Source organism: Macaca nemestrina, chromosome 18, assembly GCF_043159975.1.
Source record: "Macaca nemestrina isolate mMacNem1 chromosome 18, mMacNem.hap1, whole genome shotgun sequence".
NCBI lineage: Eukaryota > Metazoa > Chordata > Mammalia > Primates > Cercopithecidae > Macaca > Macaca nemestrina.
Window position 1 is genome coordinate 27,806,356 of NC_092142.1, and position 24,678 is coordinate 27,831,033.

Sequence of the window (24,678 nt, forward strand, 5' to 3'; positions counted from 1 at the left end):
TAGTTTTTCGACCCTTCCCCTCCTTCCCCTTATTAAGAATCCCCAGTGTCTATTATTCTCATCTTTATGTCCATAGGTACCCAATGTTTAGCTCCCACTTGCGAGAACATGTGGTATTTGATTTTCTGTTTCTGTGTTAATTCAGTTAGGATAATGGCCTCCAGCTGCATCCATGTTGCTGCAAGGGATATAATTTCATCGTTTTTATGACTGCATACTATTCCATGGCATATATGTATCACATTTTCTTTATCCAGTCCACTGTTGGTGGGCACCTAGGTTGATTCTGTGTCTTTGCTATTGTGAATAGTGGTGCAATAAACACACAGTGCAGGCGTCTTCTTGGTAGAATGATTTTTTTCTTTCTTTTTCTCTCTTTTTCTTTTTCTTTTTTTTTGAGGCAGGGTCTCATTCTGTCACTCAGGCTGGAGTATAGTGGCCTGATCTCTGCTCACTGAAGCCTCAAACTCCTGGGCTCAAGCAATCATCCTGCCTCAGCCTCCCGAGTAGCTGAGACTACAGGTGCGTGCGACCACTCCTGGTTAATTTTTTTTTTTTTAGACAGGGTTTCTTCATGTTGACCAGGCTGGTAGAATGATTTCTTTCCTGAATATGCCATGCTCTGGACTGCCTCCCAGCCTTGACACACACCTCTGCCTGGAATACATTTGCCCCCATGCTTGACCTGGCTAACTCCTCCTCATCTTTCAGGTTTCAGCTGAGACAGCTCCTCTTCTGGGAAGTGAGGTGTTAATCTTTGTTTCCTCCTGCCTCATAGGACCCTGAGTTCCCATGGCTTTCTGACCATCCCCTGTCCCCATGTCAGTTTCCCTGGATGAGGATTGTCTGTATATTTGTCTATCTTCTCTATGAGGCTGTGAAGTCACAGCTCATTGACCTTGGTCCTGGTTGTATCCCACAATCTATAGTCGATATTCAGTCAATATTTACTGAATGACTGGGTGACTGGTACAAAAGCCTCCCCACTCTGGACAAAGCAGGGCTCAACACTGTCCATCATTTTCCTCTGAAATTGGCTTGAACTCCAGCCTCATCCTCACCTGCCTTCAGCAAGTTCTTCTGGAGGCAGGCAGGGCTGGGGTTGAGCAAGCACCGTGGGAAGAGAGCACAGGAGACAGGACTCAGCAGTCTCCTTGGCCAGAGTGTCCCCCTCCCTTCACTGCAGGCCGCCTGTGCCCAGGTCATGGACTCCCTCTTGCTAAACTCACTGACTGTCACACTGCACAGCGTCTCCCTTAGTCCTGCCTCCTTTCTTATCCTGGAGAGACATGAAGGAAACCTAATGGTTGCCTTTACTTTAGAAATATTGGCCGGGTGCAGTGGCTCACGCCTGTAATCCCAGCACTTTGGGAGGCTGAGGCGGGCAGATCACTTGAGGTCAGGAGTTGGAGACCAGCCTGGCCAACATGGTAAAACCCTGTCTCCACTAAAAATACAAAAATTAGCCAGGCATGGTGGTGTGCACCTGTAATCCCCGCTACTTGGGAGGCTGAGGCTTAAACCTGGGAGGTGGAAGTTGCAGTGAGCCAAGATCATGCCACTGCATTCCAGCCTGGGCAACAGAGCGAGACTCTGTCAAAAAAAAAAAAAAAAAAAAAAGAAAGAAAGAAATATATTATTTTGCTGGGCACGGTCTATGGCTCACACCTGTAATCCCAGCACTTTGGGAGGCCAAGGTAGGAGGATGGCTTGAGGCCAGAAGTTTGAAACCAGCCTGGGCACCATAGTGAGACCCATCTCTACAAAAAAATAAAAAAATAAAGACAGATTAGCCAGGCGTGGTGGTGCATACCTATAGTCCCAGCTACTTGGGAGGCTAAAGTGGGAGGATCACCTGAGCTGAAGTGTTCAAGCTGCTGGGAGCTATGATCTTGCCACTGCACTCCAGCCTGGGCAACAGAGTGAGACCCTGTCTCAAAAAAAAAAAAAAAGAAAAAAGAAAGAAAAAGAAAGAAAGAAAAGAAAAGACCAAAATTTGGCCAGGCGCAGTGGCTCATGCCTATAATCCCAGCAATTTGGGAGGCCGAGGCAAGCGGATCAGCTGAGGTCAGGAGTTCGAGACCAACCTGGCCAACATGGTGAAACCCCGTCTCTACAAAAATACAAAAAAACTAGCCGGGCATGATGGTGGGTGCCTGTAATCCCAGCTACTCAGGAGGCTGACGCGAGAGAATCACTTGAACCCGAGAGGCGGAGGTTGCGGTGAGCCTCAATCGAGCAATTGCACTCCAGCCTGGGCGACAGAGCGAGATTCGGTTTCAAAACGAACAAACAAACAAACAAAAAAAGACTAAAATTTATTATTTTAATGTATTCTTTGGAACAGGTAACCTATGCATGTAGCACAAAATTCCAAAGATGCAAAAGGATGTACGTTGAAAAGTCTTTCCTCTTCCTGCCCTGTCTCCCCAGAGGTCACCATAGTTATATTTTCTTTTGTGTATTTATTATTACTTTTTATTATTTTTATTTTTTCACTCTCTCAGCTTGTCAAGAGACACAGTTACCATTTTCTTGTGCAGGCCTCCAGAAACAATATATGAACAACTAAGCAAATACGGCTAAACTCTTTCCCTCTCAAACGGCAGTATTCCAACCATGCTTCTCTGCACTTGCTTTTCTTTTTTGATTTCTTTTTTCTCTTTTCTTCCGAGATGGAGTCTTGCTCTGTCGCCCAGGCTGGAGTGCAGTGGCATGATCTTGGCTCACTGCAAGCTCCGCCTCCCGGGTTCACGCCATTCTCCTGCCTCAGCCTCCCGAGTAGCTGGGAACAGGTGCCTGCTGCCATGCCCAGCTACTTTTTTGTATTTTTAGTAGAGACGGGGTTTCACCGTGTTAACCAGGATGGTCTTGATCTCCTGACCTCGTGATCCACCAGCTTCGGCCTCCCAAAGTGCTAGGATTACAGGTGTGAGCCACCACGCCCAGCCTGCACTTTGCTTTTCTAAGTTAAAATGAAACTGTGAAATGATTCTAGGGCCAGGCACAGAGGCTCACACCTGTAATCCCAGGACTTTGGGAGGCCGAGGTGGGAGGATTGCTTGAGTCCAGGAATTTGAGACCAGCTTGGGCAAAGTAGTGAGACCTTGGAGACCTTGTATGTTTAAAAAAAAAGATGATTCTAAACAAGAGCCAAACAGCCTCTTGTGGCTGCACACTATTTCACTGTATGGAATTACATCATGACTGATTTAACTGGTCCCCTACTTCTGGGTATCTCAGTTGTTTCCAATCTTCTGGAACATGTTACCTTTAAGAATCTTGAACTTCGTGGCAGGGCGCGGTGGCTCACGGCTGTAATCCCAGGACTTTGGGAGGCTGAAGCAGACGGATCATGAGGTCAGGAGTTCAAGACAAGTGTGGCTAAGATGGTGAAATGCTGTGTCTACTAAAAATACAAAAATTTAGCCAGGTATGGTGGCGCGCGCCCCTGTAATCCCAGCTACTTGGGAAGCTGAGGTAGGAGAATTGCTTGAACCCGGGAGGTGCAGGTTGCGGTGAGCCAAGATTGCGCCTTTGCACTCCAGCCTGGGCAACAAGGGCGAAACTCTGTCTCAAAAAAAAAAAAAAAAAAGAATTTGAACTTCTATTATTTGGCTCATGGGTCAGCATATCTATAAGATAAAATTCTAAAAGTGGAATTTCTGGGTCTAAGGATATGTGTGTGTGTATGTGTATATATATATATATATATACACACTTTTTTTTTTTTTGAGACAGGGTCTCACTGTTACCCAGGCTGGAGTGCAGTGGAGTGATTGTATCTTACTACAGACTTGACCTCCTGGGCTCAAGAGATCCTCCCACCATCACGAGGTCAGGAGGAGATCAAGACCATCCTGGCTAACAAGGTGAAACTGCATCTCTACTAAAAATACAAAAAAATTAGCTGGGCATGGTGGTGGGCGCCTGTAGTCTCAGCTACTTGGGAGGCTGAGGCAGGAGAATGGTGTGAACCCAGGAGGTGGAGCTTGCAGTGAGCCGAGATCATGCCACTGCACTCCAGCCTGGGCAACAGAGCAAGACTCCATCTCAAAAAAAAAAAAAAAAAAAAGAGAGAGATCCTCCCACCTCAGCCTCTTCAGTAGCTGGGACCACAGGCACACACCACTATGCCTGGCTTTTTTTTTTTTTTTTAGAGACAGGGCCTCACCATGTTGCCCGGGCTGGTCTTGAACTTCTGAGCTCAAGGGATCAGCCCACCTCAGCCTCCCAAAGTGCTGGGATTACAGGTGTGAGCCACCACCACCGGCCCAGACACTTTGATTTTGCCCATTTTATGGGTAATAAGTGATTTCTCAGGGTTTTTTGTTTGTTTTGAGACTGAGTTTTGCTCTTATAGCCCAGGTTGGAGTACAGTGGTATGATCTCAGCTCACTGGAACCTCCACCTCCCGGGTTCAAGTGATCTTCCTGCCTGAGTCTCCCAAGGCACATGCCACCAAGCTCGGCTAATTTTTTGTATTTTTAGCAGAGATGGGGTTTCACCATGTTGGCCAGGCTGGTCTCAAACTCCTGACCTCAGGTGATCCACCCGCCTCGGCCTCCCAAAGCGTTGGGATTATAGGTGTGTGCCTCACCCCCTCAGTGTTGTTGACTTTACATTTCTCTTACTTTTTATTTTATTATTATTTTTTTATTTTTAAGAGACTGTGTCTCACCGTGTTGCCCAGTCTGGCTTCACTCAAGCGATCCTCTGGCGGCAGTCCCTGGAGTAGCTGGGATTACAGGCATCCGCCACCAGGCTGGACTCCATTTCTCTGACAATTGCAGTGAAATACACACATCGATATGTACCATCTTTACCATTTTTAAGGGTAAGATTAGGTGGTGTTCGGTATGTTCACTTTGTCGTGCAACCGTATTTCTCTTTTAAATAACAGCACTTAGAGATGCCAACTTCGTGCCAGGCCCAGTTTGGGACACTAGGAACTCCCAGATGAATCAGCCGCTCCAGTGGAACTCCCTGCTGGTGGGGGAGGCACTGGCGAAACGGTGCTGAGCGGAGTCCTGACGGCGCTGGAGCTGAGGGGCAGTGTGGGATGCCCCAGGAAGGTTCCTAGGAAGAGGGGACCCAGGGTGACTCCCTAAGGAAACGCCGGTCCCAGGTAGAGGAGCGCATGTGAGCCAAGATCCTTAGGACTGAGCCGTCTAGGTGTGTCCCGGGAACTGCAGGAAACGGTTGGGTGAGTCAGTGGTGGGCAGCGGGGGTGATAAGCCCTTTCGTGTTTTCGGGATGGTAAGTTTGGGTCACAGGTGAGTGAAGACCGAAGGCCAGGGGTGGACTGACACTTCGTGGTAGGCGCAGGGCAGGGCAGGGGGGCGGCTTGGGGGTGGCAGGGTTTGGGTGAGAAATGGCAGCACATGGGGAACGAACGCAGGGCTCGGGGGCCTTCAGAGCTAAGCCCCGACGCCCCTTCCCACCTGCGGGGCAGAACTGGAGACGGCAGGGGGAAAGGTGAGGGAGGGTGGTTCCTAAAGGAGATGCCATCCCTGGTCAGGGGACACGGGCCCCTGGGACTTGGGTTGGGCCACAAGGAGAGAGGCCTGAATGGCCAAAGGGAGGAGGTGTGCGGGAAGCCGCAGCGTCAGACCTCTGCCTCCTCCCTCAGATCGTGAGGCTCCCCAGCCTGGCTCGGGGGACCCCGAGATCCCCGGCCGGCGACAGCAGGCGGATCAGACCCCCTGCTCCTGTCCGCCTCTGGGTCCCTACAGACATGGGGAGGGGAGGACGGAGGCCCCAGCTCCCTGCGGGGGAGGGGCGTGAAGACGCGCGAGGTTCGGGGGAGATGAGCCGGCGTCGCCATGACAACGAGGCTGGTGGTCCGGCCCTGGGGACCCGGGAGGGAAGGAGGAGTAGTGGCCACACGCGCTGGCGGGGGCGGGGGCCCGGGTCTCCCAGGAGTACTTGGGGAACACCCGGCAATTCTGGCGGCTGCTTGCTGGTGGCGCAGGGAGCCCGCGTGTTTGCGAGTGCGTGTGCGTGCGAAGTTCTCCGGGTAAGTGTGCCAGCGCGTGCCTGGGGGTGTGCAAGGGTGTGAGCGTGCACACGTGGGCACGGGCGTGTGCGCGCAGGGGTGCCCGGCTGGATGTGTGCACACGAGTGTTTTCCGGCCCGCGTGCCCCTGCGTAAGTGTGCGCGCGCGGGCACACGTGTCTGTGTGTGCGCTCGCGTGCGCTCCCGAGCGGGCCCCGGGTGGGAGTCCGAGATCCCGCCCCCTCCCCAGCCCCGGCGCCCCTCCCCGCCCCCCCCCCCCCACGCTGCCGGCGCCGGCTGCATCCTCGCCTCCACCTCGCTCACCCCCTCCTCCCCGCACTTTCTCGGCGCTCCCTCCCTCTCGGCTCGCACAGCCGGACTCCGCGCTCTCCTTGCCGGCCGCCGCCGCCCAGCCTGCACCCGCCGTCCCCCCATTGCCTGGGCACCTGTTGGAGGCAGAGGCAGGTGCAGGGGGCTGGGCAGGGCGGGGGCGTGAGGGTGCTGGGGAGAGTGCCAGCCTGTGTGCGCTACGGGGGTGTTCGGCTCTCCTGCGGCTGCAATTTCTGGCTCCCCTGGGGAGCCAGGGGTGGCATCTGAGGCTGGGGTCTCCACCGGGGGCTGTGGTGAGCGAGCGGGGGAACCAGGCAGACAGGTCCTGGGGCTGAATGAAGGGACAGTGGGCAGTGGGAGCCTAGAGGGGTGGGTGACACCTTGACTAGACCAGCGCCTGGTGCAGAGGAGGACAGAGCCTCCGAGAAACAGAGGCGGGGCCCTGCAGGGTCCCTTGGGGAACAGGCAGGCTCAGGAGCAGAGCAGAGGGGAGCCCTGGAGGAGAGGAAGGAGCTGGCAAGATGATACAGGGACAACCTGGAGGTGGGTGGGTGAGGACGGGGTGGTGCAACTTCGACTTCTGCGGGGAGTGGGTTGGCAGCCCAGCCCCTGTGGAGCCAGCGTGGGGTCTGCAGGGCCCAGGCCTCCTGCCTGCCACCGGCTGGCACAGGCCACCCTCTCCCTCGACACCTAGGAAGGGAGGCTAGTGAGGGCCCTGCAGACCGAGGAGGCTGTCACCTGGCCCTCAGCCAGAATGGCTAGGTATGATGGGCTCATTGGCTCACATGCCCTCTCCCAGCCAGGGGTGCTGCATGAGGGGCCGCAGGGGCGACCGCATGACCATCAACATCCAGGAGCACATGGCCATCAACGTGTGCCCCGGGCCCATCCGGCCCATCCGCCAGATCTCTGACTACTTCCCCCGCCGGGGACCTGGACCTGAAGGGGGTGGCGGCGGCGGCGAGGCCCCCACCCATCTGGCCCCCCTGGCTCTGGCCCCCCCTGCAGCCCTCCTTGGGGCCACCACGCCTGAGGATGGTGCGGAAGTGGACAGCTATGACTCGGATGATGCCAGTGAGTCTGGGGGCTTGGAGGCCCCATGCGCTGGTGGGGGTCTCCAGGCTTGCCGTCCCGGGGGAGGGGAACGGGCCCTGCTGGCTGTGCATGTAGGTAGGGGAGGAGGGCAGTGGGCGGGGGGAGGTGGCAGGGATGGCTGCCACAGCTGCAGTCGGTGTGGAGATTACAGCTTCAGCAAGGCTCAATATTCAGTATTTCTGCTGAGACACTCCACCACCCACACAGCCCCAGTTGCAGCCGAGCCACGGACCCAGACGCACACACGCACGGGCCCACTCAGCCTCTTGCACTCACACTCGCCGGCTGGCGAGAGAGAGAGACACACACATACAGCCAGTGCCCACCTGCTGGCCTCTCTCACACACCTGTCTCCAAACCGATCCATGCTGCCTTTCCTCTCTCTCCAGCCGCCCTGGGCATGCTGGAGTTTGACCTTCTCTATGACCGGGCCTCCTGCACTCTGCATTGTAGCATCCTCAGGGCCAAGGTGGGCACTCCCTGCTGCCCCAGCCCGGGCCAGTTTGCGTGCAGCCCCCAGAGGGGGCCCATTCCTCCTTCCCTTCCCAGGCCTGCTCCTTCCTCCTGCCCTTGCAACCCCCTTCTGGGCTCCTCCAGGGTCCAGCTCTACAAGAGGGAGAAAGGTGCCGGGAGCCTCCAGCCCTCTCCCCTGCCCTCCTCTCCAGGGCCTCAAGCCCATGGATTTCAATGGCCTCGCCGACCCCTACGTCAAGCTGCACCTGCTGCCTGGAGCCTGTAAGGTAACAGCCTCCTCTCGCCCTGCTCGGCCCAGCCCGTGCCTCCAGCCCGTGGGGCTGGAGGACAGGTATTGAGAACCTTTCATCCCCACACCCCAGGCTAATAAGCTAAAAACGAAGACTCAGAGGAACACACTGAATCCCGTGTGGAATGAGGACCTGACGTACAGCGGGATCACGGATGATGACATCACGCACAAGGTGCTCAGGTGAGGGCTCCCCTCCCCACCACCCAGGTCCAGCAGCAGCTCAGGGACAGCTGACATTGTAACTGCTGGTTGGTTGATCTATGTCCCATTAAGTCTGTACCTCTCTGATGCTCAAGAACCATCAGCGGCTCCCTAGCCCCTTTGGCAGCAGGCCAAAATACTTCCCTGCCATTCCTGCCCCCCAGTATCTCCTGCCAGCCAAGTGTGGTGGCTCACGCCTGTAATCCCAGCACTTTGGGAGGCCAAGGTGGGCGGATCACTTGAGGTCAGGAGTTTGAGACCAGCCTGGCCAACTTGGTGAAACCCCATCTGTACTAAAAATACAAAAATTAGCTGGGCATGGTGGCGTGCGCCTGTAAATCCCAGCTACTTGGGAGGCTGAGGCAGGAGGATCGCTTGAACCCAAGAGACAGAGGTTGCAGTGAGCCGAGATTGCACCACTGCACTCCAGTCTGGGTGATAGAGGGAGACTCTGTCTCAAAAACAAAAATATCTCCTGCCCCTCAAACAGAGGACTCCCTTCTTCCAACTGGCCAGTTCCACAACTCCTGAACTTAACTTGTTGTTTTCTATCTGGAAAGCTCCTTCCTGCCAGCCTAAATTCCGCTCATCTGAGGCTCAGTCCAAGCTCTGCCCCCTCCCAAAAGCGTTCCTGGGTTACCGAGACTCCTTCTCAGAGCCCTTGGCTGAAGTCAGACCTCTGCAGCTTTGGTCTGCCCCTTCCATGCCTTGAGTTCCCCTAAAATCTCTTAAGGAGTGAAGTCTTCAGGGACAGGGAACTTGCTCCGTCATCCCAGGAGATGGAGATGTGAGGAGAGTATTCCCTCAAGTCAGGTGGCGGGCAGTAGGACCCAGGCTCCGGAGAGACCTCTGCCTTTGTGCTTGGATTTGCATTTGGGACCTTCCCTGGTCAGGGCCGTGTGGCAGGGAGGCCACCTTGGTGTCGGGTGTGCGGGTGGAATGGAGGGGAGGCCAAGAGGCCAAAACCAGAATGAGACCTAAAAATGAGCGCTCACCAGGGCCCAGCCTGGGCTTAGTATTTTCACATTTCTTTCTTTCCCTTGACCATCTCCATTTACAGATGGGAATTGAGGCGTAGGGTGATCAAGTGACTTGCCCAAGGTCACACAGGTGGCTCAGAAGTTGCAGGGTTGGGATCTGCCCATCCTCCATGCCACAGATGCCCAACCTGGTAGTGGGTCACTGCAGAGGCAGGGCAGGGGCTGCCGGAGGACAGGTGGCCGGAGAGCAATCATTTCTTAGTGAGTCCCTGTGGAGCCGGCTCTCTGCTGCATGCAGGAAAAGAACGGGGTTCCCGAGGAGGCATGGGGTCCTCGTCTGGCTGTCCAAGGCTCTCACGGCCTGTGTCTATGGCCACATCCACTGTGGTGTTTGGCTTCTGCCCCCAGGCCCTGAATGGAGGCAGTGATCAGGGTGCTCCAAGATTTCTGAGGGCTTCCCACAATGGCCGAGCATGTTCTGATGGACCAGGGACAGCCGGTTGGCTGCACAGGGAGGGACAGAGGAATGGGCAAATCCGCTTGTCCTTCTCAAGTGCCAGCCTGTCTTCCAGATGAGACGTAGTGTGTAGGGCAGAGCTGGGCTGGTTCAAGGCCCTTCCTACACCCCAGAACAGGGCTCAGGTACCCCAGGGGCCCTGACGCTGCAGTTCCCCACCAGGATTGCCGTCTGTGATGAGGACAAGCTGAGTCACAATGAGTTTATTGGGGAGATCCGTGTGCCCCTCCGCCGCCTGAAGCCTTCGCAGAAGAAACATTTTAACATCTGCCTCGAGCGCCAGGTCCCGGTGTGTGCGGGGGGCTGCAGGGGCACCGGGGGAGGGGGCCCTGGGGAGGCCAGGCTTCCAGAACCTTCTGTTTGCCCCCTCAGCTGGCATCCCCCTCTTCCATGTCGGCGGCGCTGAGGGGCATCTCCTGTTACCTGAAGGAGGTGAGGCATCTCACAGGGATGGGGATGCACGTGGGTGGGAGGCGGCAGGGGCCCAGGCTGACCCTGCGTCTGTGCCCCGCAGTTGGAGCAGGCGGAGCAGGGCCCGGGGCTGCTGGAGGAGCGCGGCCGCATCCTGCTGAGTCTCAGCTACAGCTCGAGGCGCCGGGGACTGCTGGTAGGCATCTTGCGCTGCGCCCATCTGGCTGCCATGGACGTCAACGGTTACTCGGACCCCTACGTCAAGACGTGAGCCCTCGCCCTGACCCTCTCCTCCCCAGGGAGCCTGCCCTGGCCCGAGTTGGGCCTGGCCTGTCCCTGACCCCTCAGTTCCTCTCCCTCCACCCCACCTCTAGGTACCTGAGGCCTGATGTGGACAAGAAATCCAAGCATAAGACATGCGTGAAGAAGAAGACTCTCAACCCAGAATTTAACGAGGTACCCAGGTGGGGATGGGATGCAGAGGGAGGCCAAGGAGGGGCTGGGGAGCCGGCTCACGAATGGGTGGCTGGCCTTGTTCTCAGGAGTTTTTCTACGAGATAGAGCTCTCCACTCTGGCCACCAAGACCCTGGAAGTCACCGTCTGGGACTATGACATTGGCAAATCCAATGACTTCATCGGTGAGGGAGGAGCTGGCTGAGGGTGCTGAGGGAGGGTGAGTGGCAGGGAGGTGGCCCTGACCCTGCCACTTGCTCCCCCAGGTGGCGTGTCCCTGGGGTCAGGTGCCCGAGGCGAGGCTCGGAAGCACTGGAGTGACTGCCTGCAGCAGCCAGACGCAGCCCTGGAGCGCTGGCACGCCCTGACCAGCGAGCTGCCCCCCGCGGCTGGGGCTCTGTCCTCAGCCTGAGTGGGCAGCAGTGTCCTGGTACAGGCCTATCGGGCCGGGTGCAGTACCCAACCTTCGCACGAGTGTGTTGCACGTTTACACGGGGTGGGCTGCCCCCACCCTGCACTACCTGTCTTATTTTTGTGAATCTCTGTGACCTGGGTCTGTCTGCTCGTGAGGGGCTGTGGAGTTCTATATTCATATATGCAAACCTCCTGCCTGACTCGCTAGTCCCTGCAAATATGCAAAGCCCCCCTCCTCTGCACACCCGGGCAGTGCTCAGAGCCTGGCCCCAGGCCCCCACGCTCCTCGCTCCTGCCTCTCCACGCTGCCCCGTCCCTCTCCCCCCACAGGGAGGAGGTCGGATTAGGGGAGGTTCAGAGGAGAATGCCTCAGAAAAAGAGAAAAGGACAAAAAACACACCCAGAGCCACTCCTTTAATACAGAAACTTCATTGCAAAAACCTAGCCCTGTACAGCTGCCCTTTTAAAGGGGTGGCCATCGCAGGGTCTCTGCCTCCCCAGCAGGGGGCAGATGCTCCCGGCCACTCGTTTAAATAACTGTCCCCTGGAGGGGGCCAGAGTTTGAAGGCAGGGCCCTTGCCACCCTCCTGGGGAACACCCGTGCATGTTTACGCCTTTTCTGGTTGTGTCAGTGGCCGGAGCATGGCAGCTGGGCATCAATAAACACCTCCGAGGAAGCTGGGCTCGTGTGTGCTGGCACGGGGAGGGCGCCGGGCAGGGCTGTGGTGGGCATGGCATGATGTCGCGGTCACTCTGGGATGTCGATCACCAGGTCATCGTCCCCATCCAGGGCATCGTCCCCGCTACCTGCGTCGCTGAACATCTGCCGAGGGACCGTGCTCAGGATCGTGTGGGGGGGCATCTTGGGGGGTGGGAGGGGGGTCAGGGCTGTCCCGACCCCAGCCCCAGAACCCCGGCCAGGGAAGGTCAGCGGTCCTCCCACAGGGCAGTCAGGGGGCCCCACCGCCATCTGCAGCAGGGGAAGAAACACAGGGGGACTAGTCAGGGAGGCACTGGGGCCTCAGGAGACCGGGCCCTGCCCCCCAGGGCAGCTCTGGGGACGGGGAAGGGGCCCTGGGCACAGCCAGGCCAACCTATGCTGCACTCAGGGCCTGCCCGCCCCCAGCCCCTCGAGAGCCTCAAACCAGCAAGTGCCTGGGGGTGGTGATGGAGGTGAGATGAGGGGATGGGGTGCCTCATAGGAAACCGGGAGGGAAAGGCCCGGCCCTGCCCTCTCCAGGGAGGTGCCTGGGCTGCCCCGAGACAGGGGTTAAGCCAGAGGTGGAGTCGGCCTGGACTGCTTGCCTGCCTGCCACTGGGCCCTGAAGGTGCCACCTGCCGCCACTGGCTTCCTCTCCCTCCTCCTCCTCTCCCTCTTCTGTGGAACTCACTGGTTCGGTGGAGGGTATTGCAGGCTGCCTGAGCCAAGAGCCCCAGTGGCTTCTCTGCCCCCCAGAAGCTTCTATCATGTCTTGGATGGGCCCCTCCTCGGTATCCCCGCAGCCGTGACCTAGGCCCAGCCCTCCTCTCAGCTCACCTGGGCTGCGGTCCCAGCCTCCTAACTGGACTCCCTGCCTGCAGCCTCTCCCAGATCCAGCTCCTCCGCACTGCAGCCAGAGCGCGCGCTCTAAAACACAGACCTGAGCGCGTCACCGCGCCACTCAGGGCCTCGGGACGGGAGTGCTGCCTGCCGGATGACAGGCGGCCCCTCCACCTGGGCATCCTGCTCTATTTGTCAGAAGTCCTGCTTCGTCCTCTGAGGCTGGGAAGCGGCCTCTGCCCTGCCCAACCCTTCAGCACCCCCAGCTGCCAGGTCCTCACAAACCCTCCCCAGAGAGCTCTGTGGGTCTCCTCCGCAGTCCCCATGCTTTGTCTGTGGGCACAAACTGGGCATGGGCTGTGTGCCAGGTGGTTTAATGCCCTCCCAGCCTCAGGACACTGGGCAGCGGAGACAGGTCACGTGCCAGCGAAGGAGGCTGAACCTGGTGTGGACATGGAGGTCCTGAGGCACAGGCCCGCTGGGTCCTGCGGGGCAGTGGCAGTGTCCAGTCTGGCCCTGGGCTAGATGCTGGGTGGGCTGGCAGGAAACGCCATGCGCGGTCTCCAGTGGCCCTTCTGAGTGTCACATTTGGCCCTGTGGCCTCCTCTCTGCTTCCTAAGGAGCCCTCACCCTCATCTCCGCTGCTGGGGTGGCGTGAGGGCCAGGGTGGGTCAGGCCTCAGGGTATAGGAGACTGGTAGGACGGATAACAGACAGGGGGTCCAACTCTGAACAGCACCCCCGCGCCCTGCACCAGGCCCCCACATGTACACACGGGAGCAGACATGTGTGTATGACTGGAAAGCACCATCCCCTTCTCTGGCCACCCCCTCTCCTTCCCCGCTGTGCGCAGCATGTCCCACCCTGGCCTGGACTTCCTCAGTGGCATCCTCTCAGCCTGACTGGCAGCGACTCACGTTTCTCTGTGGCTTACTAGGAGCCAGGCATGGGCTAAGCAATTTTCATCCCTTCACTCACATTCTCCCCACAAGGACGCCACTGAACAGAGAAAGAGAGCTGTGGCTCCAAGCGTGAAATGACACGCTGAGGTCGCATGGTGAGTACTGGAAGAGCTGGGATTCAAAGCCGGCCAAGTCTGACTCAGGCCTGACAGAACCAACCTGCTTCTGTCTTCACAGTTATCCCTTCTCTGCTTGGACTCCCTTCCTTCCATCTCCTCGCTCCCCTGACAGTAACAGACAAATTCCCACTTCAGGCCAGTGTCCAGGCCTTCCATGATGCCGCCCCACCTGGTTCTTCTTGCCAATTTCTTACCACTCCTGCTCTGGCCCAGAGAGTGCTTTCACTGTGGCCCTGGCTCCCTTCCCACCATGGCTTCAGCCAGGAATATCCAATTCCACTCACCCTGGGCTCACACGTTCTCCTCGCTGAGGCCTTTCCTGGCTTCTCCCCACCTCCCCCGACAGCTATGGACCTGGGCTGCCCTCCCAAATCTTCTCTCCAGAATGTCTAGAACTTTGCTCCCAGACACAACTCCGCTTCAGGAGTCAGCACCAGGCCAGAAAGCCTCTAAGTGCCCCCCAGTGCTGCACCACTCCCCACCCTGCCCGCCATCCCCCTGCTAAGGACCAGGGCCAGTACTGTCACCTCTGCTACTCAGGCTCAAGAGGTGAAGCCTCACAGGGCCAAGGTCACACGGAGAAAACGGCAGAGTTGGGATTGAAGCTCCAGATCCTGTACTCCAGACCACCGCAAATGTGGCCTCTCATTCTGCTTCTGGCTCCAGAACCCTGGGAGCCACCCAGCTGGTCCCCATTCCACTTTGCCCCTCAGCCCATCCCCATCTCTCCCAAGGCTCGCATCTACCACTAGCCTGGTGGCTTCCAAATGCGCAGCCCCTCATGGGCTGCTGTCTAGCTTCCTTTCCAGGTGGCACCTGACACATCCGCGGCCAGACTCAGCTTCCCTCCAAGCCTGTGCTCCCACAGCCCTCCCATCTTGAGGGAGGGAGACTCCACTCGTGCTCAGACTAAAGCCCTGGAGGCATCCTGGCTTCTCTCCCGCACAGCCCACACGGGGTCCTCCTGGAACTCCCACCCTCATTCTCCAAAATGGGTCTGCAGCCCCCTCTGGACCCTCTGCCCTCGGCCTGGTTTACCGTGGTGGCCTCCTCATTCCCATCCCAACTCACCCCACCGCTCACCTAGTCTGTTCTCTGACCACCAGTGTCTGCAATTTTGTTAAGATGCAATTAGATCACTCCCGCTTCATGCCTGCAACCTGTGCCCCGCCAGGGAACTGCCTTCTCCAAGGCTTCATTCACAGCGAATCCTGCACACTGGCGCCTCAGGAGCTCCCCTCTGACCTGCTCCAGGACCCACTTACTTTCCTTCCCGACACGGACTCCTTCCAGACCCTCCAACAAGCCCAGCTCACACCCTCCCAGGGTCTCTGCCTGACAGAAACACTGCCCAGGAGCCACACGGTTTGCTGCCACTTCCTGTATGTCTCTGCTCAAAGAACATGCCCGACTGCTGGGCCCTAAGTGTCAGCCTCGTCCCCCCCGGCGTCCCCATGCTCTGGACCTCACTCTGTTCTTCTCCACAAGTACCTATTTTTCTAGTATGTTTTCTGCGTATCTTGCTAGAATGTGAGCTCTGTGAGGGCAGGCACTGGTCTGCTTTGTGCACTGCCGTGTAACAGGAGGTGCTCCAGGGGCGCTTGCTGGTCATATCGAGTAGGACCACTAGCACTATAGGTGCCAAGCCTAGGAAGCCTAGAGGGTAACAGAGACTTGCTGAAGGCTACGTGGTTTCTAATAGGCAGTCTTGACTTGACTAGATCCAGTAATCCTGCCCTGGTCTGGGGCTACCTGGCATCACAAAACATGCCCCACCCTGGGAAAATGAGCCTGGCCCCGCTACACTGCAGCCGTGAAAGGGCGGGACCCCTGGCATCCGCACGCCAGGTCCCCCAAGGCTGGTTCTGCCCTGATTTGTCTCCATACAAGCCTGTGAGCTGAGATTTCTCTGATCCACCCCTCAGTGCTAAGTGCTGACTGGGTCCCCAAATTAATCGTTCATGATTCTCTGACAGGCCCCCGCCTTGAGCCTCCCTCAGGTGGCTCTCCTCCTGCCGTCCTGCCCCTCCCTAGCGCCCCCACGTCAGGGTACCTTGAGTTTCCGGGGCAGGCGGGGCCGTTTCTCCCGCTTGGGCCTCAGGGGGCTGGGCTCGGGCAGCTGCAGGGCCAGGTAGTCAGAAGGGAATGGGGGGTAGCGGGGGGAGGCCAGCTGTGGGCGGGAGCGGGGATGGAGATGGGAGGCGGAGTGGACCGGGGTGAGGGTGGGGAAAGAAATGCAAACAGGAGGAAGATGGAAAAACAAAAGAGATGGTGATGAGTGCGGCTCCCGGGGCTCCCGAACACAGAAGGGCCGGGCAGCAGCAGGATGCTGTCCTGGGCTTTGCTCTCCTCAGTCACGCCTGGCCCCGTTCCTATACCAGAGAGAAGGGGGCAGCCCCCACTCACACCCTCCATGGGACACTTGGGCCACACCCAGACAGATGTCCCCAAAGTTGGGCAGGCCTTGCCCGGAGGCCCAGCTCTTCTGCCCAAACGACGCCCACCTTACTCCCAGGCATATTAGTTCACCACTTCCCACCCCTGACCCCAACTCACCGAGCTCAGGTATGGGGAGGGAACCCCGGAGGCCTGAAGGGGAAACCCTGTTGAAGGAGGCAGGGAGAGGCTGGAGGGAGAGGGGGCCCCCCCCAGCGGAGGGCTTCTCTTCCTGGAGAAAGGACAGGGCGGGGTCAGAGGTGGCTGGGAGCCCAGGCGCCCCACCTGACCCTCCCCAGCGAGAGGAATGCATCTTCTTCTCACCTCTTAGGGGCCGGTGTGTCAGACAACTTGGGTGTCCCCTCGGTCTCGCTGTTATCTGATGATGCAGTGGCATCTGAGTCTGTGACGGGGACAGATGGTCAGTGGGGGTGGGGGATCCCAGTCCATCCCAGAAGGGTATAACCTCCTCCACACTACAGAAGGGCACCGGAGGACCAGGTGCAGGGGCTCATGCCCGGAATCCCAGCACTGTGAGAGGCTGAGGTGGCCAGATCGCTTGAGGCCAGGAGTTCAAGAGCAGCCTGGACAACCTAGCGAGACCTCAGCTCTATTAAAAACAAAAGCAATTACCCGAGCATGGTGGCGTGTGCCTGTAGTCCCAGCTACTCAGGAGGCTGAGGCAGGAGAATTGCTTGGAGATTGAGGCTGCAGTGAGCTGTGATTGTAACACTGCACAACAGCCTGGGTGACAGAGCAAGACCCTGCCTCAAAAAAACAAAACCAACCAAAAACCCAAAAGAAGGGCTCCCGGGGGGGATTCTGACACACCAGCTAGTGGGCACGCACATGCACCACACACCTGAGCTGTCTCAGGGAGGTCCACAACCTCTCCAGCCTCCCCAGCGCCCCTCCCGCTCTGATTCCTCCGTAACACACCTGCCACGCATGGCCAGCGTGCCGGGCTCCTTCCCACTCACCACCTCTCCTTGCCATCAGATCCAAGGAAGGATGGGAAGGGCAGCACCTCCACTTGTCACATGAGGTCACCGAGGCTCAGAAAGTAAGGTGTGAGGCTGAGACTCTGACTCCTTGGCTATTTGATGCCACTGGTTCCTTGCCTCTGAGCTGAGCTGTCTTCAGCTCCTGCCTCTGCCCCACACCCCATAACCAGGGTCCTGTTCATCCACCCCTGAAGTCCTCCCCTTCATCCACTGCTCCCCACGCCAACTAACACAGGTCAGGCCACCAGCATGTCAAAATCACCTGCTAAGCAGTCTCACATCACCCTGCCATCCACTGTCCACCCCCAACCCCACAGTGAGCTAAAACAAACCTGGTCACATCCTTCTTGATGACATCCCCCACTACCTGCACGAATTCATGGTGCTGCTTAATCTGGCTTCAACACACCTTTCCGATCAACTAACGTAACTGTATTCTTTACAGCACACTGACCTATTTCGTCAAAAAAGAAATGTATTTCCTATTCAGTGCCTCTGCCTAGAAGGGCCATCTTTCATGGAACAAATGACTGATACACCTATAGAAGCCATTACCAATGTCTCTGCTCAGAGAGACCCTTTAAGAAGCAGATCAAATGCCACTGCCTCTGGGAAGTCTTCCAGAATCCCTCAAGCCCAATTAACTGCAGGCTCTCCTGGAACCCTCTACTCTTACTCATCATGGCTGCGCTCACACTGTGCTGAAAAGTGTCATTTGCATGTGTCTCCCTGGCCAGGGTGTGGGCCTCCATGACAGGAGTGGGGCTCATATTGCTGGCCTTTGCTCCTCAGATGCAACCCACTCTAGCCATGAACATGCTGGGTCCTCTCCCACCTCCTGCCCTGAATTCCCCTCAAACAGGATGTTAACTGGAAGACCCTAGGGAAAGAAGAGGCAGGGGATGAGAGGCTGCAATAAAAGCCAAACCTCCTACTATGACCTACCTGAGTGAGCCCCTGCCTATTTCCCTAACCTTATCTACAATCCTCCTATAAGAGCAAGCAAATGGGTATCATGCGTTCTGACAAAACACTACGTCCCAAAACGTGGCTGGCTGCTACATGCCGATCCCTGCCTCAGACCAATGTTTAAAGGCACCTTGGAGAGAGGTGATTCTACATGACATGGCTTATGAGGGCCCCACCCAGGAAGAGGCCCACAAATGCCCACCTTAGGGTTTTTTCAAACTGTGGGTCTCAATCCATTAGTGAGTCATGAAATCAATTTACTGGTGTGCAACCAGCACTAAAGGAAGAGAAAAAAAGCAATCTAAAAAGTATCAGGATGAATTGGATACAGTGATCTTAAAAATGTTTCACTAAACTTTGTTTTGTAGGTATGCATGTGGGGCTCCGGTTATGATGGAAAACATAGTTAACTGCAGACAATATTCAAATAAAGGGATGAACACAGTGTTCTCTCTTTTTCATCCCTCTGCTTTTCAACCAAGCCTGGCCTGTGCTTACCTCAGGGTAGCTGCATTTATTATTCTGCTGGGGCAGCTCCAGCTCACTTCTTCACAAGGTTGGTTTTTCTTTTTTTTTTGGACGGAATCTCACTCGGTTGCCCAGGCTGAAGTGCAGTGGCGCAATCTCGGCTCACTGCAAGCTCCGCCTCCCAGGTTCACGCCCATTCTCCTGCCTCAGCCTCCCGAGTAGCTAGGACTACAGGCGCCCGCCACCACGCCCAGCTAATTTTTTGTATTTTAAATAGAGACGGGATTTCACCATGTTAGCCAGGATGGGGTTTCTTTCTTTTTTTTTTGAGACAGTCTTGCTCTGTCACCCAGGCTGGAGCACAGTGGTGCTATCATGACTCACTACAGCCTTGACCTTTCAGGCAAGGGATCCTCCTGGTTCTGCCTCCCAAGTAGCTGGGACCACATGTATACACAACTATACATGGCTTTTTTTTTTTTAAATTGAGATGGGGTCTCACTATGTTGCCCAGGATGGAAGCCTGGTTTCTTATCTGGTCCCAACTCAAACGTCACTCCGTGAAAAGCCTTTCTTGAGTACTCTATTCAGACGTTGCCTGCTGCCTGCTTGCTGCTGTCTGCAAGCTAAGAATGGCTTTTTTTTTTTTCTTTTTTTGAGATGGAGTTTTGCCCTGTGGAATGCAGTGGCAGCGATCTCGGCTCACTGCAACCTCTGCCTCCAGGGTTCAAATGATTCTCCTGCCTCAGCCTCCCCAGTAGCTGGGATTACAGGCGCACGCCACCACATCCAGCTAATTTTTGTATCTTTAGTAGAGACGGGGTTTCGCCATGTTGGTCAGGCTGGTCTTGAACTCTTGACCTTGTGATCCACCCACTTCGGCCTACCAAAGTGCTGGGATTACAGGCGTGAGCCACCGTGCCCCGGCCAAGAATGGCTTTTAAACTTTTAAATGTTTGAAGACAAAAAAAAACTAAAGAAAAATTTTTCATATGGAAATAACATGAAATTCAAATTTCAGTGCCTATAAAGTTTTATAGAAACATAGCCCTACTCATTTATTTGCCGATGGGGCATGGCTGCTACTACAAAGGCAGAGTTCAATAGGTGCTTCAAAGATTGTATGTTGCAGAAAGCTTACCATCTGGCCCATTGCAGAAACAATTCATCAACCCCTGTTGTACTATAATCATTACCACATAACTGCTTTCATTACCTTCAAGTCCTTACTATGACCTAAAATTCTAGTGTATTGTCTTCATTTACTTATTCTTCCCAACTAAAACATAAATTACAAGAGACCAAGGGCTTTGCCTGTCTCTGCCTCTGCTGTATCCCCTGTGCCAAGCACAATGCCTGAAACACAATAGGTGCTCAGTAAGTGCCTGAATAAAAGAACGGTGCAGGTGGAAGGCAAGCAACTAGGCTTAAGGACCACTGGGGGCTGCATCAGCTGCCACTGCCTAAAAGGCAGGGGTCCAGGAAGCTTGCTAAGTGCCAGGAACCACGCCCTCCACCAATTTTTCAAGACCTTGCTCACCTGAAGAGTCTTCATCCACATTCTCGTATTGCAGAAGTCGGTCTAGGAGGAAACTGAGGAGAGGGAAGGAGAGACGGACAGTGATTTCCCAGCGCAGCAATGTCCCCCTGGGCCCCTGACCCTCCCAGCAGGCCCATCGGATCCTTGAAAGAGCCCATGCACTTGTGGCCCTACTCGGGGATGGGGTCCCAATGTAGACTGTCTAGGAACCACATCGCCCTCCGCCCCTGCAACGTGCATCACCTCTTGTCCCGGGACACCTTCAGTAATTTCCTTTGCGCTTTCCTCAGCTCCTCCTGGAAGCACTCGTGCTCCTGTATCACGGGCAAGGGGTGCGCTGGGCCAACGGTCCTCCGTGAAGGGCCCCGGAACCGGCAGCCGCTCGCCCCACCCACTTTACACCTGAGTAAACTGAGATTTTGTCCGCGCCAGGCCTCCCCCCTCTACAGCCTTCCCGCGGCAGCACTCACGTAGATGAGGAACTTGAGCTTCCGTTTCAGATTCCGGTATTTCTTTTTGTAGTCCACTTCACCGTCCGCCGGCCCGTTCATGACCGGCCCGGCAGTGGCGCCCAGCTTCTGCAGTCCCGCTACCCCAAGCAGGCGCTACCCCGTCGCTCACGCCTCCACTTCCGGAGACTCTGCAAGGCTGTGCCACCGGGACTACAACTCCCGGCGTACCGGGCGCCCAGGCGGCGTCACCGCACGGGCCGCCCTGCCGAGGAATACTGGGAAAGGAGCGCGGTGGCGAGTGGCTGCGTCTGGGGATGGCGCAGCAGTGACGCGGTGACGCCACAAAAATGGCGGACGCTGGAGGGCGCCGTTCCTGACTCTAATGTGCTTAGACACTTGAAGCCACAAAAGGATTTTCCCCCGAGGTTCCTCGTCTCCTCGCGAGGATGCCTCTTCTCTTCTGCCTTGCGAAATAATAGCGGCCTACCTGGTGCCCGTGACCACGAAGGAAGGCAGAGTCGCGGGCTGATTACGTTTCACCCAACGGTTGCCGGCGCCGAATCGGTTTCTAACGAGAAATTTAAAAATGATTCGTTCCAAGAAAGGGTAGGATCCGCGAGACCCTCCAACTGCCCAAGGAAAACAAGTCTCGTCTGGCAAAGTTATCGGCCCACGCGGTCCGCGGCCAAGGGCCAACGGTCCTTAGCCCCACGGTGCCGCAGCACTGCGCGTGCGCGAACCGCTGTCAAACGCGCTGACGGAGGCCGAGAAGAAAAAAAGGCGGGAGCCGCCAATCCCGGGTTGAGCAAAATGGCGCGGGAGAAGGAGATGCAGGAGTTCACCCGTAGCTTCTTCCGAGGCCGCCCGGACCTCAGGTGCCCAGGGAGTTGGAGATGGGGTTGGAAAGGGCGCGGGTGGGACGGGACTCCGTCCTGACACCCTGTCCCCGCAGCACGCTCACGCATTCCATCGTGCGGCGGAGGTACCTGGCTCACTCGGGCCGCGACCACCTGGAGCCAGAGGAGAAGCAGGCACTGAAGCGGCTGGTGGAGGAGGAGCTGCTGAAGATGCAGGTGTGCCGGGCCGGAGCCTGGGCCGCGGGAGGCGGAGGCGGGGCTTGCTGCCGAGGAGGAGGGGCTGACGGGGCGCGGTGAACGCCGCCTTGGTGCATAGTTCGCCCTCTTGGCGCACACACAGGTGGATGAAGCCGCTTCCAGGGAGGACAAACTGGACCTTACCAAGAAGGGCAAGAGGCCTCCCACCCCTTGTAGCGACCCGGAGAGAAAAAGGTTCCGCTTCAATTCAGAGTCGGGTTAGTGCTTCCTACCTGCTATGGGGGACTTCTGCATCGTTGGTTCACTCAAGAAGCATTCACTGTGCATCTCTTATGTCCCCAGGCGTTAAATGAGGGAGCGAGGCCAGTGAGTCAGGAACCGGGAACAGCGAAGACAGATAGCTGTTTCCTGCTGCCTCTCCAACTGTCAGGGCAGGGCTCGAGACAACCTATCCGAAGTGAAGGGAGAAGGGACAGGAGGAGCCTGTCTCAACCCTCTCTCCTCTCCATATTCCAGAGTCCGGCTCTGAAGCCTCCAGCCCAGACTACTTTGGACCCCCAGCAAAGAATGGGGTGGCAGCAGAAGTCAGCCCAGCCAAGGAGGAGAATCCAAGGCGAGCCTCAAAGAAGGCAGTTGAGGAGAGCAGTGATGAGGAACTGCAGAGGGACCTGCCCGCACAGAGGGGAGAGGAGAGCAGTGAGGAGGAGGAAAAGGGGGACAAGAGGAAGACTAGGAAGAAACCTGTGGCAAAGAAGCAGGCACCAGGCAACGCCTCAGTCAGTAGGAAGCAGGCCAGGGAAGAAAGCGAGGAGAGCGAGGAAGAACCCGTTCAGAGGACAGCAAAGAAGGTGGAGGGAAATAAAGGAACTAAAAGCCTGAAGGAAAGTGAACAGCTGAGTGAAGAGGAAGAGGAGATCCTAGCTGGGAAGAAAGAGCACAGAGGGGAGGAAGAGAAAGAAGGGGAGAAGGAAAAGGAGGATTGGAAACCCAGAGCCAGGAGCAATGGCGGGAGAAAGTCAGCTAGGGAGGAGAGGAGCTGTAAGCCGAAAAGCCAGGCAGAGAGGCTCATGGGAGACTCAGACAGCGAGGAAGAGCAGAAAGAGGCAGCAGGCAGTGGGGATGACAGTGGGAGAGATGGAGAACCCCCAGTGCAGAAGAGGAGCAAGGACAGGACCCAGCTTAAGGATGGGAAGGGGTTGAGTGGAAGCAGCGAGGATGAGGAAGACAGTGGGAAGGGGGAACCCACAGTTAAAGGCTCTAGAAAGACGGCCACACTGCGCAGCACCAGTGGTGAGGAGAGTGACTTGGAGAGGGAAGTGAGTGACATCGAGGCAGGGGGCGGCCCCCAGGGGGAGAGGAAGAACCGCTCTTCCAAGAAGAGCTCCAGGAAAGGCAGGACACGGAGCTCCTCTTCCTCCTCAGACGGAAGTCCAGAGGCCAAAGGAGGGAAGGTGAGGGTGAGGCGGGGTGGGAGGCCACCATTAGGGAAGAGGGAGACCCTGCCTCAGGCCCAGCAGGCTTCGCCTTCAGCTGCTGTCTTTCCTTGCTAGGCTGGCTCAGGTCGCCGTGGAGAGGACCACCCAGCTGTGATGAGGCTAAAGCGCTACATTCGGGCCTGTGGTGCCCATCGAAACTACAAGAAGCTGTTGGGCTCCTGTTGCTCACACAAGGAGCGCCTAAGTATCCTCCGGGCAGAACTGGAAGCCCTAGGCATGAAAGGTGAGGCCCGGCGTGCCCTAGGGGCTGTAGTAGAGGGCCTTGCTGCTGAGGAGGAGAGGATCACCAGCTTCTTCTGCCCCAGGTACCCCTTCCCTAGAGAAGTGTCGGGCCCTGAAAGAGCAGAGGGAGGAGGCAGCTGAGGTAGCCTCCTTGGATGTTGCGAACATCATCAGTGGCTCGGGTAAGGGATTTCCTCTCACTGCCCGGGAGCAGATAGGTGAGGTTGGACATTCTCGGGTATCTGATCTCTCATTTCCCCTTTCCCCTAGGCCGGCCACGCAGACGTACAGCCTGGAACCCTTTAGGAGAAGCAGCACCCCCAGGGGAGCTGTACCGTCGGACCCTGGACTCAGACGAAGAGCGGCCCCGTCCCGCACCCCCGGACTGGTCACATATGCGTGGCATCATCAGCAGTGATGGCGAGAGTAACTGAGCTCTGCTACCCTCAGGAAGGACCCTTGATCCATGTACAAAGCATACATAGCACCCCTTGCCCGGTGTCTGTGGAACAGAAGCAGCTTTCTTCAGAGAAGACTGCCGTTCCCGAGGACACAAGCTGTTGGGATGCTACTTCTCAGCTTCACGCTCTCCATTTAAGGTGTTTATTTTTTAAGACTCAATAAAGGAGTGTTCGTAATCACCTCATCAAATCTGGTCCCCCATTCTCACCTCCTGTATTTTGGGCCAGGAAACTGAGGAGTCACTGCCTCCACCACCTCCCCTGGCGTGGTTCCCTTTAATTTCCCCTGGGTTCCTGGAAGAAGTCCCTGCCTCCAGACCCTGTCATCCAACAGCCACCAGACCCATTGGAGAAGGGTGTGTGGCTCCTGTGCTGCCAGCCTGCCCAGTGGCCCCTCTGCTTTTAGCCTGGCCTGATAACCTAATGCCCACTTGGGAGGGGGATAGAATGACTTGAGGGCAGCCGGTGCTTAAGCCTTCCCCCTTCTTCTGCAAACAGCCACTTTGTCCAGGGGCTGTTAGCCTCGAAGGGGTGGGGAAAAGCCCTGACCTCCTGGGCCAGTCCCAGCCTTCTAGGCCTCTGGCTACAGGCCGAGCCTGTGCAGTCACATGAGGTCTCCACTGAACTCTGGCTGCTGAGCCTTGCGGGAAGATGTGAGCATGGAGCTGCCTGGGGTCTGTGTGGAAAGCAAACCTAAGAATCTTTGAAGCCAAAGCAAAGCAAACAGGAATTAGAGGTCAAGGGGTTGAAGACCACCTTTAAGATCTGATCTGGTCACACCTGAAGTCAT

The 24,678-nt window shown here is 56.7% G+C and overlaps 3 protein-coding genes across 24 annotated transcripts; 2 read left to right on the top strand and 1 right to left on the bottom strand.

Moving 5' to 3' along the window:
- The first annotated feature begins 400 nt into the window (after positions 1-400).
- LOC105482890 (double C2 domain alpha) lies at positions 401-11,842 on the top strand. Of its 10 annotated transcripts, none has more exons than XM_071084367.1 (15): positions 401-522; positions 3,299-3,433; positions 3,742-3,872; positions 4,668-5,206; positions 6,372-6,462; positions 7,127-7,401; positions 7,812-7,891; positions 8,088-8,162; positions 8,259-8,368; positions 10,049-10,175; positions 10,259-10,318; positions 10,401-10,564; positions 10,672-10,753; positions 10,840-10,936; positions 11,018-11,842. In XM_071084367.1, the coding sequence occupies exons 6-15, from the start codon at positions 7,140-7,142 to the stop codon at positions 11,161-11,163; spliced, it is 1,203 nt and encodes a 400-aa protein (XP_070940468.1). In that variant the 5' UTR covers positions 401-522; positions 3,299-3,433; positions 3,742-3,872; positions 4,668-5,206; positions 6,372-6,462; positions 7,127-7,139; the 3' UTR covers positions 11,164-11,842. The 10 variants fall into 10 exon arrangements, with proteins under 10 accessions (XP_070940468.1, XP_070940466.1, XP_070940467.1 ...); XM_071084365.1 differs by having other exon boundaries at positions 7,131-7,401; XM_071084366.1 differs by having other exon boundaries at positions 4,668-5,175; positions 7,131-7,401.
- Positions 11,565-20,946, bottom strand: LOC105482889 (INO80 complex subunit E). Of its 11 annotated transcripts, none has more exons than XM_071084378.1 (9): positions 20,673-20,946; positions 20,446-20,516; positions 20,203-20,255; positions 16,855-16,965; positions 16,546-16,624; positions 16,342-16,453; positions 15,839-15,955; positions 12,703-12,792; positions 11,565-11,988 (listed from the first exon to the last, which is right to left on the bottom strand). In XM_071084378.1, the coding sequence occupies exons 1-8, from the start codon at positions 20,751-20,753 to the stop codon at positions 12,724-12,726; spliced, it is 693 nt and encodes a 230-aa protein (XP_070940479.1). In that variant the 5' UTR covers positions 20,754-20,946; the 3' UTR covers positions 11,565-11,988; positions 12,703-12,723. The 11 variants fall into 11 exon arrangements, with proteins under 11 accessions (XP_070940479.1, XP_070940480.1, XP_011741627.1 ...); XM_071084379.1 differs by having other exon boundaries at positions 11,565-12,027; XM_071084377.1 differs by lacking the exon at positions 11,565-11,988 and adding an exon at positions 12,000-12,135.
- Positions 20,947-21,394: 448 nt separating this feature from the next.
- On the top strand, positions 21,395-24,083 carry LOC105482888 (HIRA interacting protein 3). Of its 3 annotated transcripts, none has more exons than XM_011743319.3 (7): positions 21,395-21,529; positions 21,607-21,727; positions 21,828-21,966; positions 22,226-23,160; positions 23,260-23,428; positions 23,511-23,609; positions 23,698-24,083. In XM_011743319.3, the coding sequence occupies exons 1-7, from the start codon at positions 21,465-21,467 to the stop codon at positions 23,859-23,861; spliced, it is 1,692 nt and encodes a 563-aa protein (XP_011741621.2). In that variant the 5' UTR covers positions 21,395-21,464; the 3' UTR covers positions 23,862-24,083. The 3 variants fall into 3 exon arrangements, with proteins under 3 accessions (XP_011741621.2, XP_011741622.2, XP_011741623.2); XM_011743320.3 differs by having other exon boundaries at positions 21,852-21,966; XM_011743321.3 differs by lacking the exon at positions 23,511-23,609.
- The last annotated feature ends 595 nt before the right edge of the window (positions 24,084-24,678 follow it).

Excerpts from the sequence above, each read along its gene's own strand:
- LOC105482890 (XM_071084363.1), top strand. The coding sequence starts at position 6,110 with ATGTGTGCACACGAGTGTTTTCCGGCCCGCGTGCCCCTGCGTAAGTGT. Across the intron at positions 8,163-8,258 it reads TGCTGCCTGGAGCCTGTAAG|GCTAATAAGCTAAAAACGAA; the intron begins GTAACAGCCTCC and ends CCCACACCCCAG. Across the intron at positions 10,937-11,017 it reads CAAATCCAATGACTTCATCG|GTGGCGTGTCCCTGGGGTCA; the intron begins GTGAGGGAGGAG and ends TTGCTCCCCCAG.
- LOC105482889 (XM_071084373.1), bottom strand. The coding sequence starts at position 20,753 with ATGAACGGGCCGGCGGACGGTGAAGTGGACTACAAAAAGAAATACCGG. Across the intron at positions 16,966-20,202 it reads TGTGGATGAAGACTCTTCAG|GCTGTTGTGCAGTGTTACAA; the intron begins GTGAGCAAGGTC and ends TCTGTCACCCAG. Across the intron at positions 15,956-16,341 it reads CCTCCCCATACCTGAGCTCG|CTGGCCTCCCCCCGCTACCC; the intron begins GTGAGTTGGGGT and ends TCCCGCCCACAG.
- LOC105482888 (XM_011743319.3), top strand. The coding sequence starts at position 21,465 with ATGGCGCGGGAGAAGGAGATGCAGGAGTTCACCCGTAGCTTCTTCCGA. Across the intron at positions 21,530-21,606 it reads CGAGGCCGCCCGGACCTCAG|CACGCTCACGCATTCCATCG; the intron begins GTGCCCAGGGAG and ends CTGTCCCCGCAG. Across the intron at positions 23,610-23,697 it reads GAACATCATCAGTGGCTCGG|GCCGGCCACGCAGACGTACA; the intron begins GTAAGGGATTTC and ends CCTTTCCCCTAG.